At 43.2% G+C, this 18,350-nt stretch overlaps 1 protein-coding gene across 1 annotated transcript in view; it reads left to right on the forward strand.

The window, feature by feature from the left end:
* reck (reversion-inducing-cysteine-rich protein with kazal motifs) overlaps nt 1-18,350 on the forward strand; it is a gene marked incomplete at its 3' end in the record, with an annotated part of 253,151 nt that overhangs the window by 130,258 nt on the left and 104,543 nt on the right. Inside the window, exons 4-6 of the mRNA XM_083631915.1 lie at nt 10,606-10,642; nt 14,082-14,167; nt 14,451-14,498. Coding sequence (XP_083488041.1) covers nt 10,606-10,642; nt 14,082-14,167; nt 14,451-14,498 — 171 coding nt within the window. The remainder of the gene's footprint in view (nt 1-10,605; nt 10,643-14,081; nt 14,168-14,450; nt 14,499-18,350) is intronic.

Consider the following 18,350-nt stretch of genomic DNA (forward strand, 5'->3'; position numbering starts at 1 on the left):
ACTTAATTTCATCACTTTGCTTACGCCTATCTCGAGCCTAACTCAACACTTGACAGAAGTATTTTGTTTTTCAACTTTCCAAAGCCATTAAAGTAATAGTGCTGAAAATAAAAATAAAAATGGCAGTGGCAAATTATATTATTATTATCATTACTACCACTGATAACAATAACAATAATAATAACAAATAAAGGGGAAAGTTTGAGAAGTAAAATAAAAATAAATCAAATTAAATAATAAAAATAACCTAAACAGAAAATCCTCAGTTTAATCAATTACTCAAGGCAATCATTTCTACCTTTGTGTGTGTGTGTGTCCCCCCCCCCCCCCCCCCCGATCTGCTAATCAGCAAGTTAATGGCCATTTTGCTCTTCAAGAGTTGCAATTCTAATAACAGAAAAATAATGCCTCAGATATAATAAACCATAATATTATTGTCATCATTATTACCAACAATAATAACAAGAGCAACAGTAACAATTATGATAGGGGGAAGAAGTTGAGGAAAACAGAAATAATTACACTTAAACTAAACAAAAAAAATAAAATAAGTACATTTAAGCAGTAACTCACTATCAGGTCATTTCAATTCAGTTTCTGCTTCATTCCCAATTATCGATCAGTGAATTAGTGACCCAGACAGAGAATGTTTAGCTTCTCAAAGAAATAAAATAAAAGTAAGATACCACACACCTCACACACACACACACACACACACACACACACACACAATAATAACAATGTAAACTAAAATTGGCGGAGAGGAAGGAGGTGCACGACTGAGCTCTGCACTTGGGCCTGTCTAACTAAAGTTTTGCTGAACTTAAATTATATCAGAATGTGTTTCTGAATGGAATAACTAACATACTGGACAAACGATCTGAAACGGGACTGAACCTTGATCACCCGCTGTGTTAAAAGTGCGGCTTTTGAAACGCTCCACGCTGACACCGCGTGCCAAACAATGTCGGAGGAACGCACAATGGAAGCGGTACTCAAAGCAATTGAGAACAGCAAAAATGAAGTCCTCACCAACTTGCAAGGACTAGATAAGAAGGTTAATCATCTCGACACTGCTATGACCAACTTGGCAGATCAATTTGTCGAGATGCAACAGAGAGTGAGTAAAACCGAAGATGACCTGGTAGACGCACTAAAACGCACGAAAATCTTGGAGACGAGCGTTGCTTCATTACAATCAAAAGTGGACTATTTAGAAAATAAGAGCAGACAGTCAAACTTGTTGATTGTTGGAATTCCGGAGGGATCCGAGGGTACGAATACACTGGCATTTCTGCAACGCATGATTCCTGATCTACTCGGCAAGGACAACTTCACGGAACAGCTCGCCCTGGACCAGAGCCATCGAATTAACGTGCGCAACAGGAGCGAACAGAAACCTCGACCCATCATAGTGAAATTCCTGAATTATCAGGACAAGATGAAGATTCTGCGCCTGGCACGCGTGCAAAAGGAGCTTCACTACAACGGTAAAAGAATTTACCTGTTCCCTGATCTCAGCGAAGCAGTCCAGTCTAAGCGCAGGGCTTTCCTGCCGCTGAAAAAGAAGCTCCAAACCTTGGGAATAAGGTATACTATGCTTTTCCCGGCGACATTATCCATTGACTATCGTGGTGCTAAACGGAGATTTGCTTTACCTAATGAGGCAGATCATTTTGTGAATGAAATCCAAGCTGGCGATTCCCCTATGCATGCGTAGGGCCCCATCTGCCTATATGGCTTAAACAAAATCCTGGCGCCTCATAGAAGATGGATAAACGGATCAGACTTTTTGTTGTCACTCATCAGGCTGAGGCTCTCTCACTCATTGACAAGGAAGCGATTCACTTACTAACTCAAACTCAAAATAACTATGGCCCCCATAGAAGACTTGGATGAATATAATTTATGACTTTGTCACTCAAAAGGCTTTTTCACCTGTGGAGGACTTGGGACTATACTGTGACAAACTAATGTACAATTATTTGATTTATTGTCTATTTCCTATACTGAAAAATCCCTGGTTGTCTTAATTTTAGTTTACATTGTTAAACCTTCTTGGTGAAGTAAGATAGAAAGTCATCGGCAGAGGGAGGGGGAGGGGGAGGGGGAGGGGGGAGGGTTAAGGAGGGAAGAGAAGGTGGATAATAGTTTGCTGGGGTTGGAGGACTGGATTAAAGAAGTGAAAAAGGAGGTTTTTGAAGTAGAAACAGCAGAGGTGAAATTGGAGAGGATATGGTGATAAGTTGTGAGATCGTTGGGGTTGAGGGACTTTTTCCATGCTCTTTCTGCAACTCGAAGTTCTGTGCGGTGGGTGCGGAGAGGTTCAGTGAGCCAGGGAGCGGGGGGAGAGGGCCGGGTGGGTTTAGTGATGAGTGGACAAAGACAAAGGGAATCAAGGGCAGAGGAGAGAGAGGATAAGAGGGTGTTGGAGGCATCGTCAGTGGATAGGTGAGAGAATTGAGCAGGTGAGGGAAGGAGGGAGAGGGCAGCAGAGGAGAGGGACGTAGGTGGGAGAGTCTGGAGGTTGGGATGGGTGGTAATAGAATGAGTCGGAGATGGATGGACGGTGGGAAGGGAGATAGGGAGGGAGAAGGTAATGAGGTAGTGATCCGATACAGGGAGGGGGGTAACAGAGAGGGTGGAGGTATGGCAGGAACGGGTGAAAATGAGATTGAGCAGGTTTCCAGCATTGTGTGTGGGGGAGAAGCAGAGAGGGAGAGGTCGAAGGATGCAAAGAAGTTAAGGAAGGAGGGAGAGTGCAGAGTTGCCACCTGGACATTAAAATCGCTGACAAGTATGAGGGGGGAGCCGTCCTCGGGGTAGAGGGAGAGGAGGGTATCCATTTCCTCAAGGAACAAACCGAGCTGTCCAGGCGGGTGGTAGATAGTGATGATGGTGAGTTTGGTAGGTAGGGAAACAGTGACAGAGTGGGATTCAAAGGAGGAGATGGAAAGGTGTGAGGGAGGTGTAACCGTGTATGACCAATCGGAAGAAATGAGGAGACCCGTGACACCACCTCTCCCGGAGGTCCTAGGTGTGTAAGAGAAAGAAAAGGCAGAAGAGAGAGCAGCAGGAGTGGCAGTGTTTTCTGGTAGTATCCAAGTTTCAGTGAGGGCAAGGAAGTGGAGGGATTGAGAGAGAGCATGGGCAGAAATTATTTCGGTTTTGTTGACGGCTGATACGTTACAATTAAGTTTAATTCAATTCAAAGTATTATCATGATGCAACATGCATTTCCTACCAGAATGGCTCAATACAGCTCATTGGCTATAATTGTTGTAATTTAATTATAATAAACCTTTATTTAGACCTTTATATAAATTGCTCTCATTTGTATTTACAGCTTATTATAATTATTCTATGGTTGTTGATTTTACTTGTACAAGCACCATGTAACCATGTTAAGAAAGGTGCTATACAAATAACGTTTATTATTATCATCATCTGATCATCTGTAACATAACGTTAGATTCTGGGTGTTGAATATGGAGCTGTTAGCTGCTAGTTTGATAAAGGAAGCAAGGACTGTTGAAAACCATAGTTGTGTAATGTTATTCAGATAGCTGATATAGATGGTCTATCTAACAGACAGCATAACGTTAGCCTGATTGTCAACAGGTCTTTTTGCCTAGTGGCATGCTAGCTAGCGCTTGCGTTGCTAATAACGTGAACATTAGCTGCTAGCTAACTATTGTTATTGATGCAAGCCAGGCTAGCCAGCTAACTCTAGCTATAACTATCATCTGCTGCAGCGGTATTTTTGTCTCCTGTGTATAATCCATCATCTGACACATTTTAATTCCATCTGTTTATGTGGCTCTTGTCTTGCCAGCCAGCTAACGCGTATGGTTACAGACACTTTCTGGCTGTTAGGCAAAACAGCCAGCCGAGTGACTGAGCTCAGGGTCCTTCCACTGACGAGTCGATCGCATGCTTTTTTTAACGGACACCATTGGTTCCGCGCAGTGCTGCCTTCACTTCACACACTACCTACCTGCCTCAACCATAGATATAAATACATATTTACGATATTTAGGTATTTATATCTATGGCCTCAACGCCCCAAAAATTAAATCTATAAAGCAGCTGGTCGCACAGTGGCCACTAGGTGGAGAAATCACCAGTGACCGGGGCTTGGGGGACCCCCTGTTCCCCCTGGTTTTGCGACTTGAAGCCTGACGCTCGAACGCACGTAGGTGGGAGATGACGCGTTTGCCACTTGCAACTGGTCAGCTCCTACCATAAACGAATGCAGCATTAAAGGTAGGCTTTGCCGATTATCAACCCGCTTTGTATTACATTGTCATTATCATTACAATGTCAGTAATTATGCAGATGGGACTTTACTTTGTCTTCATGTTTTCCTGCGCCGAGAGCTCTGCAGTTTATTCCAGGCACTTCCGCAAAATTACGCATTACGCGTCATAATGGACGTGGAAGGGAACAGATGTTGCTCGAGGCGGCTTCCAGGGTGGCTGTTGTTTATTAAAAAAAAAGAAGTATGTGCACATCCATGGATAATCCATCATTAGCGAGCCTTAATGACTTGCAGCTGGCAGGGGCGCAGTTTCTGCAGGCAGACAAACTGAGAATATTTATCTGTGTGGAAAACATGTAGAGGAGGTAAACACTGTCCATCTGCTTATTACCAAGATTATAATGACACAAAGTGGGTTGATAATGGGCAAAGCCTCCCTATGAACTCATATTGATTTGTTTAGGTGGGCCTTCTTTTACCTGGCTAAATATGTTTAGCTGCTGACCCCTCTCGCAGCAGCACATTGCTTTGATTCTGTGCAGCAGCTGCTCTCTGCTTCTGCAAACTGCCATCTACTGTAAGTAATACGCTGACAATAAGTACCTCATTCAACCCTGCATCCAAATCCAAACTATCCAACTCAAAAAGTCTGTTTCTCTTTTGACTTGCCCATCAATTGGGCAACCACTGGTGTCAACAACAGTGTCAATGCTCTCTGGCAGCCTTCAAGATATTTCTGCGTTGCCTCAATCCCTCTTGGTCCACAGGTGAGAATCTCTCAGACTTTGCATTCCGTCAAAGAGCGGCTAAACTCAAAACATTATTTTTCCTGTTATGTTCTTGCCTTATTGGCCTCCCCTTCATCACAAATCATGTTAATACCTCACGTAAAGATACGGTTACTCCTCGGCCGGCCTCGTAAATGATGCTGACGGCCGGTGACGGGAATCTTTCTTCCCCGGCCAAGGGACAGAGGGGGAGTGTTTAAAGTGATGTACAAGGTATTGAGTTTACACAGTTGATGGTCCTGTCAAGACATTAAGGCGATGGAAGGGGCTGCACTTCTCTTTCCCTCTCCATTTCTTCCTATGTTTCTCTCTCTCTGTCTTTTTCTGTCTGCCTCGCACAACCTCAGGCAGCGGAGACAAACAAGCTTGTTTGCCTGTATGAATCCCACAGGATTCCACCGCAGAGCCCATGGGAGTTGCTGAGGACTCATATTTCTCATCAGTGTTTTTGGTCTCAGGAATGTAAGAGATTGATTCTGTGAAACGAGAGCTTTTCAAAGCTTCCTCGCCAACTTTTCACATCTCCATCTGTTGTTTAGTGTGCTGTTTCATTGATGCATCAGGATTGGTTCTGAGGTCATAGGCCAGAAAAATCACCTGTGATTGGATAATGGTAAATGGTAAATGGACTGTATTTATAGAGCACATTTTATAGTCTATCGACTACCCGAAGCGCGTTTACATGAATACCTCACATTCACACTCACAGCGTCTGGAGCCATGCAAGGCACCAACTGCTTATCTGGAGCAGTTGGTGCCTTTCCTTTGGCAGTGTCTTGCTCAAGGACACTTGGGCACGCTACTGGGAGGAGCCAGCCTCGAACCGGGAACCTTCCAATTCCCAGGCGATAGATCTACCTCCTGAGCTAATGCCTCCCCATAATAAGCCAGGGTTGGAACCCAGGGTTGGAAATTAGCAGGGGCTTGGGGCAAATTGCCCATATAAAATCTAAACTTGCCCTTGGAGTTGGGATGAAGGGGGATTTGAAATGCCCCATAAAAGAAAGAGTTTCTGTATTCCAATGTTGTTCTGTCTGTATTTGTAAAGCGTGTCCAGATCTTGTTCTGTATTTGCAAATCGCTACTCGAAAATTGCCAGCTAGGCATCCGTATCTGCACAACCCACACCCTTTCCTCTCAATGACAGAAAGTTTATTGTTTATTGTTTAAAAGGATCCCCATTACCTGCCGCCAAAGTGACAAGCTAGTCTTCCTGGGGTCCACAGAGAAAGACAACACAAAATACAAAACATAGCAATACACGAGATACATATGAAAAACACAATTCACTTAACACATTCACTGCCACCAGTTTTTTTTTTTTACTGTAGGTAGCTTCTGCCAAGGTTTTTTTTTGAGGATTCTGGCTCATCTTTCAAGAGCCGAGGATTATTTTCTGCTAGTATTTTGTGAACACAAAATATCTCAAAAGAACTAATAGAATGTGTGCTTTCTCTGTCTAAAAGAGTTAGTTTGTAGAGTTAGTAGTTATGTAGGAATTAGCAGTTGAATACAGCATGGTTTCAGCGTCTGAAAATTTAAGCTGAGATAAATGGCTTTTTGTGAAATTCGATAGAACAGTCACTTTAATCATTTATTTTTGGCATCAGTAAGACGTCAGACATCTAAACAATAGTTTTGAACAGTAATTTCCTCCATAACAGCAGGAAACCCCCCTCTCCTTCAAACTCCTCCCTCCGTGTGTGTTCTCCTCCCTCCGTGGCTGCAGCGGGTGTGTGACAAGCGAGTTGTCTGCTGTCTGTGCTGCATGGCTGCCCCTCGTCGGGCGAGTCTGGATGGGCTCGCTCGTTTCTTGGGGTTTCGGTTGAGAGCTTTGATGAAGCTTTTGCGATTCTGGTCTTATTTATGCTGCGTGTTTCAAAGTGTGTTGCACCCATAATCTATTATGCAAATTTGCAATCCCCCACCGCCAGCTCCCTGCGCGAAAGCGAAAGCGTTTTCGCCAATCCATTTTCATGAGAATGGCTTCCTCATGCGGCTGTTTTTTCTTGGCTTTCTCTCGTCTGGAGAGCACTGTCGCCACTTAGTGGGTCGGTAAAATAGATTATACACATCCAATACCTCCCATATTTTAATAGGAGATGTAAAAGGGGTTGATCGACGTCCCACCGTCAAAAAAAAGAAAAAAAAATTTTGGACGAGATATCTCGTCATTGGCAGTCAACCGTTGGTTTCTGCTTGACGAGATATCTCGTCCACGGCAGTGAACGTGTTAACAATGATAATCTAAGAGCAGTAAAACATTATAGACATCATTATATACATCATCAGAAATTTTTCAGAAAAAGTGGTAGGGGTAGGTATTCATTATTACATTCATACATTAGGTATTTCCACTCCCAAACGTGAACAGTATTTGCTCACATATTTAAGTAGTGTGTTCTTGACTTAGATGGTACTTGAAAGATACCTTGCTATTTAAATTACGTATATTCTGGGGACAATTATTCCAGTGATTGATGGCACGATAAACAACTGTCCTCTTTAAAGCATTTGATTTTGGGTGTGGTAACATAATCTGTCCATCATCTGCTGACCTGGTGAAATGAGAATGAACCTGACTGCATTTGACAATTTGTCTGTATAAGAAAACAGGTTGAGAAGAAAAGACAGTGTTCCTGAAAAATTTAACCATGTTGAAAACCAGCCTATTCTCTACCGTTAACCATGAGAGTTGACAGTGCATACTGATAATGTTTGTTCTTATGGAACAATGTAAGACTAACCTGGCAGCTCTGTTCTGGGCAGTTTGCAATTTCTTAGTTGACCTTTGGATGCAGAAGCCCATACAGGTGCACAATAATCCAGGTGACATAAAATTAAAGATTTAGCCACCTGTGAGTGCAGGTGCAGGCTAGCTGGCCAACTACCGGTAGTTCACTAGCTCACTAGTTCTTCAATATGCAAATCACACGCTGAGTCAGAACTAGAACCTGATCAAAATGAAATAGAAATAATAGCTGACCTTCTCCCGGTCTGCCCAAAGCCTAAGTGGCTGTTCACACCATATGCCAAAGCCATGGCAAAGTCACGCTGAAGCCACGCAGTTTAATTTTGGAGTCCTTGTTAACACATTGAATGCCAGCCATGTTTTCATTCCTGTAGGTAAGTTGTGCCAGGGGTGTTTTTGACGATTCTGGCTCATTTTAGCAACAGCCGAGGATTCTTTTCTGTTAAGAATTCATGAACACCAATCATCTAAAAATAACTAATAGAATGTGTGCTTTCTCTGTCTAAAAGAGTTAGTTTGCAGAGTTAGTAGTTATGTAGATATTAGCCGTTGAGTACAGCATGGTTTCAGCGTCTGGAAATTTATTCAGAGATAAATGGCTTTTTGTGAAACAGTCACTTTAACCATTCATTTTTGGCATCAGTAAGACCGTCAGACATTCTAAACAATAGTTTTGAACAGTAATTTCCTCCATAACAACAGGAAACACCCCTCTCATTCAAACTCCTCCCTCCGTGTGTCTTCTCCTCCTTCCTCCTGGCTGTACAGCGGGCGTGTCAGAAGCGCTTTTGCTGCTGCCTGCCTGTGTGCCTGCCTGCCTGCTTGCCTGCGTGCGGACGCTCCTTGTGCGAGTCAAGATGGGCCGGGGAATGCGTGGGCGATGGGCAGATGTTGATTATGGCCTTTCTGAGGTGTTTCAAAGTGTGTTTCACCTATGATCTATTTTGCAAATCGCTCTCCGCTCTCTGTGTGCTGCTGCCGGTGCGCGGCCGCTCTCAGGCAAGACAAGTGGATTACTGTAAAATCGCCACGGCATTTCCTTGAACGGCTTGGTCCCGCGGCAGTTTTTTCTTTGATTTCGGTCGTCTGGGGGAGCACTGTCAACACTTAGTGGGTCGGTAAAATAGATTATACACATTATCTTGCTCCAATAGTGATCTCGAAGATGTAAAAGTTGTTGATTGATGTCCCAGCGTCAAAAAAAAAAAAATGTTTATGTAAGACGAGTAAACTCGGCTCTGGCACTTAAGCGTTGGATTATGTAAGACGAATTATTTCGGCTATGGCACTTAAGGTGTTAACAGGTGAGACCGTTCACCAACCGCACGCCACGCTGAAGCCGTGCTAAGCGATCATTCAGAATTCAGTCCTATTTTCCAGGCGTGAGGCGTGAAGCTTGAAGCTGCCATGCATGAATTCAATGGGAGTTGTGGGCAGGTTCAAGGTGCACCGAGCAAGGCGCTGGGGAAAAGAGACTGCTCCTGGTGTGAACGGTTAAGCGTCAGTTCAGCTTGAACCTGCCTCAAGCTTCAGTTCTGCCTATGGTGTGAACAAAGGCTAAAGAAGCTGTCAAAGAGTCTACTATTGTGGGTTGAGGATGAACTGGATAGGGACATGTACCTACGTATGTACTGTCGGTCTACATGTTATCTGAAAACTTTTTGCCAAGTAGTACATTACATAACATGCCAGACAGTGTTGTTGAGATCATAGGAAATGAGGATTTTTAACTGTGATTGTTTATGAACTTTTAGAAATAAAATATGCTTGGATAAGAGTTGTTTAATATTGGTCTCTGTCATGCAACATGGAAGAACTAAGGTATTTCCCAACATTTGAGAAAATTGCCCTGGAAATTCTACAAAATGCCGAAATATATTTCATAAGGGCAAAAAAAAGCCCTTCTAAAAAAAGTTGATTTCCTACCCTGGCGTGCATGGAAGCTGTTGTTTTTCATTTCGGCGCCCATGTTTACAGGTTAGAGCAGCCACACAGCCAACTTGAGCAGCACGGCTCAGCAAGGGCGAAATTCACACACACACAAACATTACTGTTTCCAGAGGCTGTAGCGGGCACATTTTTAAAGCTAGAATGAAGATACATACATCCATTGGTACCAACTATGTCATGCTAGCTTCTCAAGAAATAACGCTCCGAATTTAGACACAACTTTGCGAGGGAAAATTGGCATGGCCTTTTTTAAAGGGGTCCCTCAATATATCGGAATGAGAATGGGTTCTAGGTCTATGGCTATCCATGAGTCTCCCCTTACAGACATGCCCACTTTATGCTAACACCATGCTTTTTTTTGCATGCAGTATAAAATGTGTTATTTTCACCTATTTTATTTGAATAGGCACTGCGGTCCCTAAACAGTCTTGGAATTGCATAAATTATGTATAACTGGAAAGCTGCAGAATTTCAACTTCACGTTAGCTTACCTGGTCAGAATGCATATGGCTGCCATCAAGAGTGACAATCCTCCTTATTTCTTTTCAAAACAAATGGCAGGAGGGAGGGGGAGGGGGGGCAAGTAGCAATATTTTCTTTATGACAAGAAGTGATGGGATTTATGGGAAATGTAGTCTTAATTGTGAGAAGATTTAAATTCTACATCACACTTCAGCAGATACCATACACCTACTGTACTTGACAATGTATGCACCAACTATACAAAATGTACTTTTGCTCCCTAACTGATATCCCATTAGTTGTGACTTGTGACTTGTGACCCTTACTATTGTCATATTAAGGAGGTGTATTTCATTAACCTGCATTGACATCTCTTCTCTTCTCTCTTTCAGAATGAACTGTGGGTCTGCATCAACTCTACCCTTCCTGGTAAGAGTACAGACTATTAAAGCTCCAAAGACAAAGCTCCAACTGATAGCCTTGGATATGTAGATTTAAAGTCTTAAATTCCGTTTTAAATTGCTTTAAAATGTGGCTTCTTGGTGAGAGTTGGTGGTGTTTTTCCTTTGAGAAATGATGGGTATTCTGATAGGTGTACAGTTGTTTTAATTTTAAGGAAACAGATTACAGAGGGTGTTTTTTTCTAAAACCAAGTGTGTGACACAGAACGTGAAAACAGACAATCAAAAGGAGAGACCTTGATGCATTGTTTGACCTCGTAACTCCAGCAATCAACTAGGTGAAAGGTGACATGTGACCTGAGCTGTTATCTACTTTGTGTAGGTATCTATGTAGTGTGAGATGAAACGGCGAGCTGGTAGAGCCGTAAATGCTTTGAGGAGAGCTGGACCAACAGCAGGCAGTGGATCAAAGGGCTAAATACTGCTGCGTCTGGTAGGAACAAATCCACCTGTCAGAGCCCTAAGAGCTTCCAGATAGGGAGTATTATTGTTACAGTATGCTTACCTTGTTGGACTCCTAGTCCTTAGACGTCCAGATAGCCTCAGAAGTCTGTCAAGACTTAAGCTGCTGAAGGAATCTGTGCTTTGGTTCTCTGACGCTGTTAGATATCTTCAATATTTTTGTGATTTACGTGTTTTGATCTACCCAGTGCCTCAGATTGTTTCACATAACCATCTGGGAACGAGTCGCTTGGGAAACCGTTTGGGAGGGCAGGTACTTAAAAAAATACCTGGCAGGTGATTGACTGAACCATCTTTCTATCACTTCTATCACGGGCTTGATCTTGCTGGCTAAAGCCCACCCATAGCTGCCTCATAGGATGCTGATTGGTGCGAAGCACTGGTTCAGATTCAAACCAGTAGATTGAAGCGTGGCAAGATGGATTTGTTATGTGATCGTGATCTCACAATGTTACTCTACTTCTACATCAGTTAGTGATTTCCTGCAGAATGCCTAAAAGGTTACACTACTTCTACTTCAGTTAGAGATTTCCTGCAGAATGCCTAAAAGGTTACTCTACACATCAGTTAGTGATTTCCTGCAGAATGCCTAAAAGGTTACTCTACTTCTACTTAGTGATTTTCTGCAGAATGCCTAAAAGGTTACTCTACTTCTACATCAGTTAGTGATTTCCTGCAGAATGCCTAAAAGGGGTTACATGCTGCCACTCCGACGTGCTGCCACTCCGACGTTCTGCCACTCCGAAATATCGGCACTCAGAAAGGGGGTCTATATTCCCCGTTTTTCACTAACCTCTCCCAGCCCCCACGCCAAACCTAACCTCCCCCCATGCCTAAACCTAACCTCCCCCAGACCCTAACCCAAAACCTAACCTCTCCCACCCCCACGCCTAAACCTAAGGTCGGCATTTGCGGCTTCTAAGGTGAACGACCACCAGTCAGAATAATGGAAGTTAACGTTCGGAGTGGCAGGGCTTTGGAAAGGCAGAGGAACCCCCCTAAAAGGTTACTCTACTTCTACATCAGTTAGTGATTTCCTGCAGAATGCCTAAAAGGTTACTCTACTTCTACTTCAGTTAGTGATTTCCTGCAGAATGCCTAAAAGGTTACTCTACTTCTAATTCAGTTAGTGATTTCTTGCAGAATGCCTAAAAGGTTACTCTACTTTGACTTCAGTTAGTGATTTCCTGCAGAATGCCTAAAAGGTTACTCTACTTCGACTTCAGTTAGTGATTTCCTGCAGAATGCCTAAAAGGTTACACTACTTCTACTTCAGTTAGTGATTTCCTGCAGAATGCCTAAAAAGTTACTCTACTTCTACTTCAGTTAGTGATTTCCTGCAGAATGCCTAAAAGGTTACTCTACTTCTACATCAGTTAGTGATTTCCTGCATAATGCCTAAAAAGTTACTCTACTTCTACTTCAGTTAGTGATTTCCTGCAGAATGCCTAAAAGATTACTCTACTTCTACATCAGTTAGTGATTCCCTGCAGAATGCCTAGAAGGTTACTCTACTTCTACTTCAGTTAGTGATTTCCTGCAGAATGCCTAAAAGGTTACTCTACTTCTACATCAGTTAGTGATTTCCTGCAGAATGCCTAAAAAGTTACCGGTACTCTACTTCTACATCAGTTAGTGATTTCCTGCAGAATGCCTAAAAGGTTACTCTACTTCTACTTCAGTTAGGGATTTCCTGCAGAATGCCTAAAAGGGTACTCTACTTCAGTTAGTGATTTCCTGCAGAATGCCTAAAAGGTTACTCTACTTCTACTTCAGTTAGTGATTTCCTGCAGAATGCCTAAAAGGTTACTCTACTTTGACTTCAGTTAGTGATTTCCTGCAGAATGCCTAAAAGGTTACTCTACTTCTACTTCAGTTAGTGATTTCCTGCAGAATGCCTAAAAGGTTACTCTACTTCTACTTCAGTTAGTGATTTCCTGCAGAATGCCTAAAAGGTTACTCTACTTCTACATCAGTTAGTGATTTCCTGCAGAATGCCTAAAAGGTTACTATACTTCTACTTCAGTTAGTGATTTCCTGCAGAATTCCAAAAATGTTACTCTACTTCTACTTTAGTTAGTGGTTTCCTGCAGAATGCCTTTTGACATCCTGGAGATGTCAAACAAAGATGGCTGTACTGTATGCCCAACTAGTTTTTGAACCTTGGGGCATTTGGGTACATTGCACCACTGAGACTACTGTGTTCTCTCTGCCCTTCGACGATGGATTTCTCCTTGTACAGTGTGGTTGTTGAACATCTCTTGGTGCAAAATGGCAGCTCTACAAAGAAGCGCTCGCTCTTTGAATCTGTGGGACTGACACCAGAACCAGACATTTACCACTGGAAATGTTGCTGCTATCAAACTCCATCGGCCAGTTAGTCACAGGAATCATAAAAGTACAGTACACCAGCACACAACTAAATGAAGGTGAAATCATACAGTTGAGTTGAGGAAGCAGTCTGCAGCTCCATGCTGCCTCTGGGGCTGTTGACTGTTTCTGGCAGAACGAGTTGTCATTGTGATAGTTTTCTTTATGACTGATAAATAGGGATGTGTATTTCAATAAAACAAATACTATTCGATATTCACTGGGAACTATTAGACCATTTTTCGAAGATCAAGGCAATGTCTACATCATGGCAATCCACAGCATATGAAACTGTTCTTGTTATATTGACTATTGACAGAATTAGAAAAATATACATATGTTGTAGTTTATTAGATCTACTGTATGTCTTTGTCATCAATTGCAAGAAGGAAGGAAGGAAGGGACGCAAAATTGACATTGTTCAGCGAATATGGATTATTGAAGGTGGATGCTTATATGTTTGGATTGAAGACAGTATTTTGCTTTGAATTGCTGTCCATCTTCACTTTTCACGTTTTGTTTACTTGCTTTAAATTAACTTCCTTTAAATGGTGTGGTGTTTGATTTGTCATCAGGAGTATCCAGGAAGTCAGAAGGCTGGGTGGGGCTCGGCTGCTGTGAGCTGGCTATCTCAGCTGAGTGCCGCAGGGAATGCAAACAGGTGAAGCTTATCCTTTTCACTTTGAAAAAACAAACACAAACAAACAAACTCTGTTTGCCCACCTATCAATTTGCATAGTCAACTTTACAACCTTTTTAAGATGATGACACAGATGTATAGACCGTTGTGTTTTTTTGTTGCTGTTGTTTTTTAACCAAAAACCATAAATTGATGCTTTTCTGAAAGTATAATTGAGTTGTGTTTGTGGGTAGCTTTTATACCACTACATCACTGTTGGTGTCATGATGTTGAATGCTTTCTCATGTCTCTCATCTTCCTACAGGCATCATCCAAAAACGACATAACAAAAATATGCAAAAAAGATACAGAGGTAAGTCTGTATTCACAGCATGATCTAATAAATAATAATAATAATAATAATAATAATAATAATAATAATAATAATAATAATAATAATAATAATAACAATAATAATAATAATAATAATAATAATAATAATAATAATAATAATAATAAATGTGCAAAACTGTATGTGGTAGAATAATGTATGGGGCCACTATCTATTATTATGATTAAATTATTAGTATTAAATGAGTAGGCCTATTAGTATTAAATTGAATGCAATTTCTGATGAAGAAAAAACAAATCTGCTTCGAATGGGATACAATCTGCTGGTAAGGCATCACAAAACATTAATACAGATTTTTGCCCAAAACAAGTTCAAATCAAATGAAAATAATTTTATTGTTTGATTTGAGCAGGCGTTAATAAGTTAGCAGCAGCTCAACATGAGTGAATCTGAATAAAAGTGCTTTGGCTCGGTCTTACATTACCTGCAAAAACACGCTTACGTTATGTTCTTACTTAACCATTAGTCCAAATGTAGAAGAGCTGTGTGTGTGTGTGTGTGTGTGTGTGTGTGTGTGTGTGTGTGTGTGTGTGTGTGTGTGTGTGTGTGTGTGTGTGTGTGTGTGTGTGTGTGTGTGCGCGCGCGCGCGCGTGCATATACGTGTGCATGCATGTGTTTGTGTGTCAGGGTGAAGTCATTCTTGTGTTGGGACATTAATGTTAGCTGTGATGTAACAGAGAGAGTAAGGAAAAAGGACAAATTAAGAGAGCTTTTATTTTGAAGTCAAGTATTTTATTTTGGTAACTTCCTGTTAGGCGGCAGTTTCCAGTAGCCAGCTTGGTGTTAACACTTTGAGTGCCACGGCCCTTGGGCAAAAGGTTGCTGTACTGTGCCACATAGGCCGCAATGCATTTTAATATAGCCATATCATTTTTTGTGTTCCTCTTATATGGACAACCAATAGCCTCAATGAAACTTTGAACCCTTCTGTTTCATTTTTAAAAAAAAGTGTGTTTATAAACCGTTCCATTTTGGAAATACACCCCTCTGAAAAGAGTGTTTTCGACCGAAAAGAGCATGCTGAAATTAGTTTCTGAGATAATCACATCTTTATGTTAGAAAGGCGACAGAATGAATTCTGCTTTGATTTGAACAAAATGCTATAGCTGAAATGAAAGGTTAGAATGTCTAGTTTACCTGCGGGAAAAGTATGTCAAAAGAATGTGTTGTTTATTTTCTACAAATATTAGTATACAGCTTGGTCTAACATCAAAATGCTCACGTTCATGGGGTCATGCTGGATAATGAAGTCCATATTTCCACAAAGAAAGAAGATATCAACTTTCTGGATGAAACTACACATTCTAAGCTTTCATTTTTTGTGTAACATAACAATATTCAAACACAAAATTTCCTGCATTGTTTTATTTTCTTGAAAAGAACCTGCGTGCGCAGACCCTACACCTTCTTGCTGGTCTTGATTTACTGCTGGTGGGCATCAGATAGCCTATTCTAGCTTGTTTGCTCTATGCATCGAGCCTGCTGCCTGGGTGTGTCAGTGTACTGTCAATGATTGTATGCTGTAGTAGTGCCCTGCGTGCCCCACCCCCCCCCCCCCCCCTCCTTCTCCTCCGTGGTGGGAGGAGTATCTCTGCTGCGGTTTGATCTGCACTGAAAAGTCCGCTTCATCCCCCCGCTTTTTTACAGCGTGTCCCCGGCTCCCAGCTGAGAATAATGTACTTTTCAGAAAGACGCTGGTGTCGCCATGTCGGCAACTAAATCATATGGATGGACTATCGCAGCAGACACGGATGGGGCTCAATTGCGGCAGCAGATGACTGCTGTTCACAGGCACAGCTAACGTTATGGACGCTTCATGCATATCATTGCGATTTCCGTTTCCTCATGACTTCTTCTCTCTTCTCTCCTGGCCGTTCTCTAATCTGGTAAGCACTGTCGCCACCTAAGGGTTCTGTAAAATAGGTTAGACACATTCAATAGCTCTCATATTGTAAGAGGCGATGTAAGAGGCTTAGATCGACATTCCCCCGTCAAAATATGAATTTGGAGTTATTGACGCCCATTTGGCGTCGCTGGCAGCGTACGGTAAATTTCTCTTGACGCCATATGGCGTCGCTGGCACTCAATGTGTTAACGACCGCATGGTGCAGAGGTTGGCAGTCAGTTTCCAGCATCTTCTGTTCTCTTCTTGTGGCATTGCCAGTAAGTAAACCTTTGTTTAGGAACCAGGGGCCACATTACATAAACTCCCTGTCTTATGTCTTAAGTTAGGATAGGACTAGTTTAAGATAGGATTTTTTCTGATTTCGTATTACAGAAGCAAATCAAGGAGGAAGACCCTGAGGCGCCAGTTTCCCCGCCGGCCGCTTCAGCTGACCCACCAGGCGGTCAGCTGAAGTGGCCAACACAGAAGACCCTGAGGCGCCAGTTTCCCCGCCGGCCGCTTCAGGTGACCCACCAGGCGATCAGCTGAAGTGGCCAACACAGAAGACCCTGAGGCGCCAGTTTCCCCACCGGCCGCTTCAGCTGACCCACCAGGCAGTCAGCTGAAGTGGCCAACACAGAAGACCCTGAGGCGCCAGTTTCCCCGCCGGCCGCTTCAGCTGACCCACCAGGCGGTCAGCTGAAGTGGCCAACACAGAAGACCCTGAGGTGCCAGTTTCCCCACCGGCCGCTTCAGCTGACCCACCAGGCGGTCAGCTGAAGTGGCCAACACAGAAGACCCTGATGCGCCAGTTTCCCCGCCGGCCGCTTCAGCGGACCCACCAGGCGGTCAGCTGAAGTGGCCAACACAGAAGACCTTGAGGCCCAACCTGTGGGTGTCCTACCTCAACTACAGGTCGGGATGGTAGGCCTTTCCCTCGCCGAGTCTGAGCCCGGACCTCAGCAGCAGTCTAACTACAGGTCTAAGCGTCGACCTTCGGTTCCTGCTCAATCCTGGGATTCCTATCTGGGTTTGGAGGGATTCAGTTGTTCTGCCAACCTTTTGCCTAGACCGCCACCCCCCGGGGGAGAGCCTCCTGTGGCTCTGCCTTCGGGAACAGCAGCATTGGTTGAGGCTCAGCCTTTGGATTGTGCGGAGCCTTCTGGTGCTCCGCTCTCTGAGCTTGCGACACCCCCTTTGGCTCCGTCTTCCAAGTTTGGAGCGTCCGCTGAGACTCCACCTTCGGAGCCCGCAGAATTTGAAGTGTTGCGTCACAGACACCGTTCTTGGTGGTCCCCACCGGACCGTGACATTGACCCTTTTGATGGTCTCATTGGACGCCAGGTGGCGCCCGTAGAGGGGAGGGTACTGTTAGGATGATGTCATCATTCCTACTATGATGTCATAGATCTCTGATGATGTCGCAGACGGTGATGATGTCATGATTCATAAGTGTCTTAAATCATGTCTCGGATGGTCTCACTGATGATGTCATAACACAAGGTGATGTCATATTCGGGACCTATAAAGGGTTGCTCTGCAAGTCCTCTGTAGTTGTTCATAGATTCATCTCGCGACAACCTTCTGCAACAGTTCCCAGCTTTCGAACCTTGCAGACTCAGCTATCAAGTTCCACAGCGTTCCTAGTATCGATACTTCAGTTACCAAGTGTGTCTTGGCCATCAAGTATCCGCACCTAAATCTACATGTCTCACAGCGACCCTAACAATGTCTTGTTAGGAAATCCTAAATACTCATCCAGCATCGGTTATCAACTTTTCTGTCTGTTACCCTAGCAACCACTAGCAACAGACACCTCCTCCTTTCTCAATTTGCGGGGGGAAGTAGGAGCGCTAGTAGCTTGCTATTAGCTAGTAGGCTAACGATGTGTGTTGTTGTTGTCGAACATTTTTGAGATTGTGGGGCAA

The sequence above is a fragment of the Poromitra crassiceps genome (genome assembly GCF_964638095.1).
Source record: "Poromitra crassiceps genome assembly, chromosome: 2".
In the NCBI taxonomy this organism is placed as follows: Eukaryota; Metazoa; Chordata; class Actinopteri; order Beryciformes; family Melamphaidae; genus Poromitra; species Poromitra crassiceps.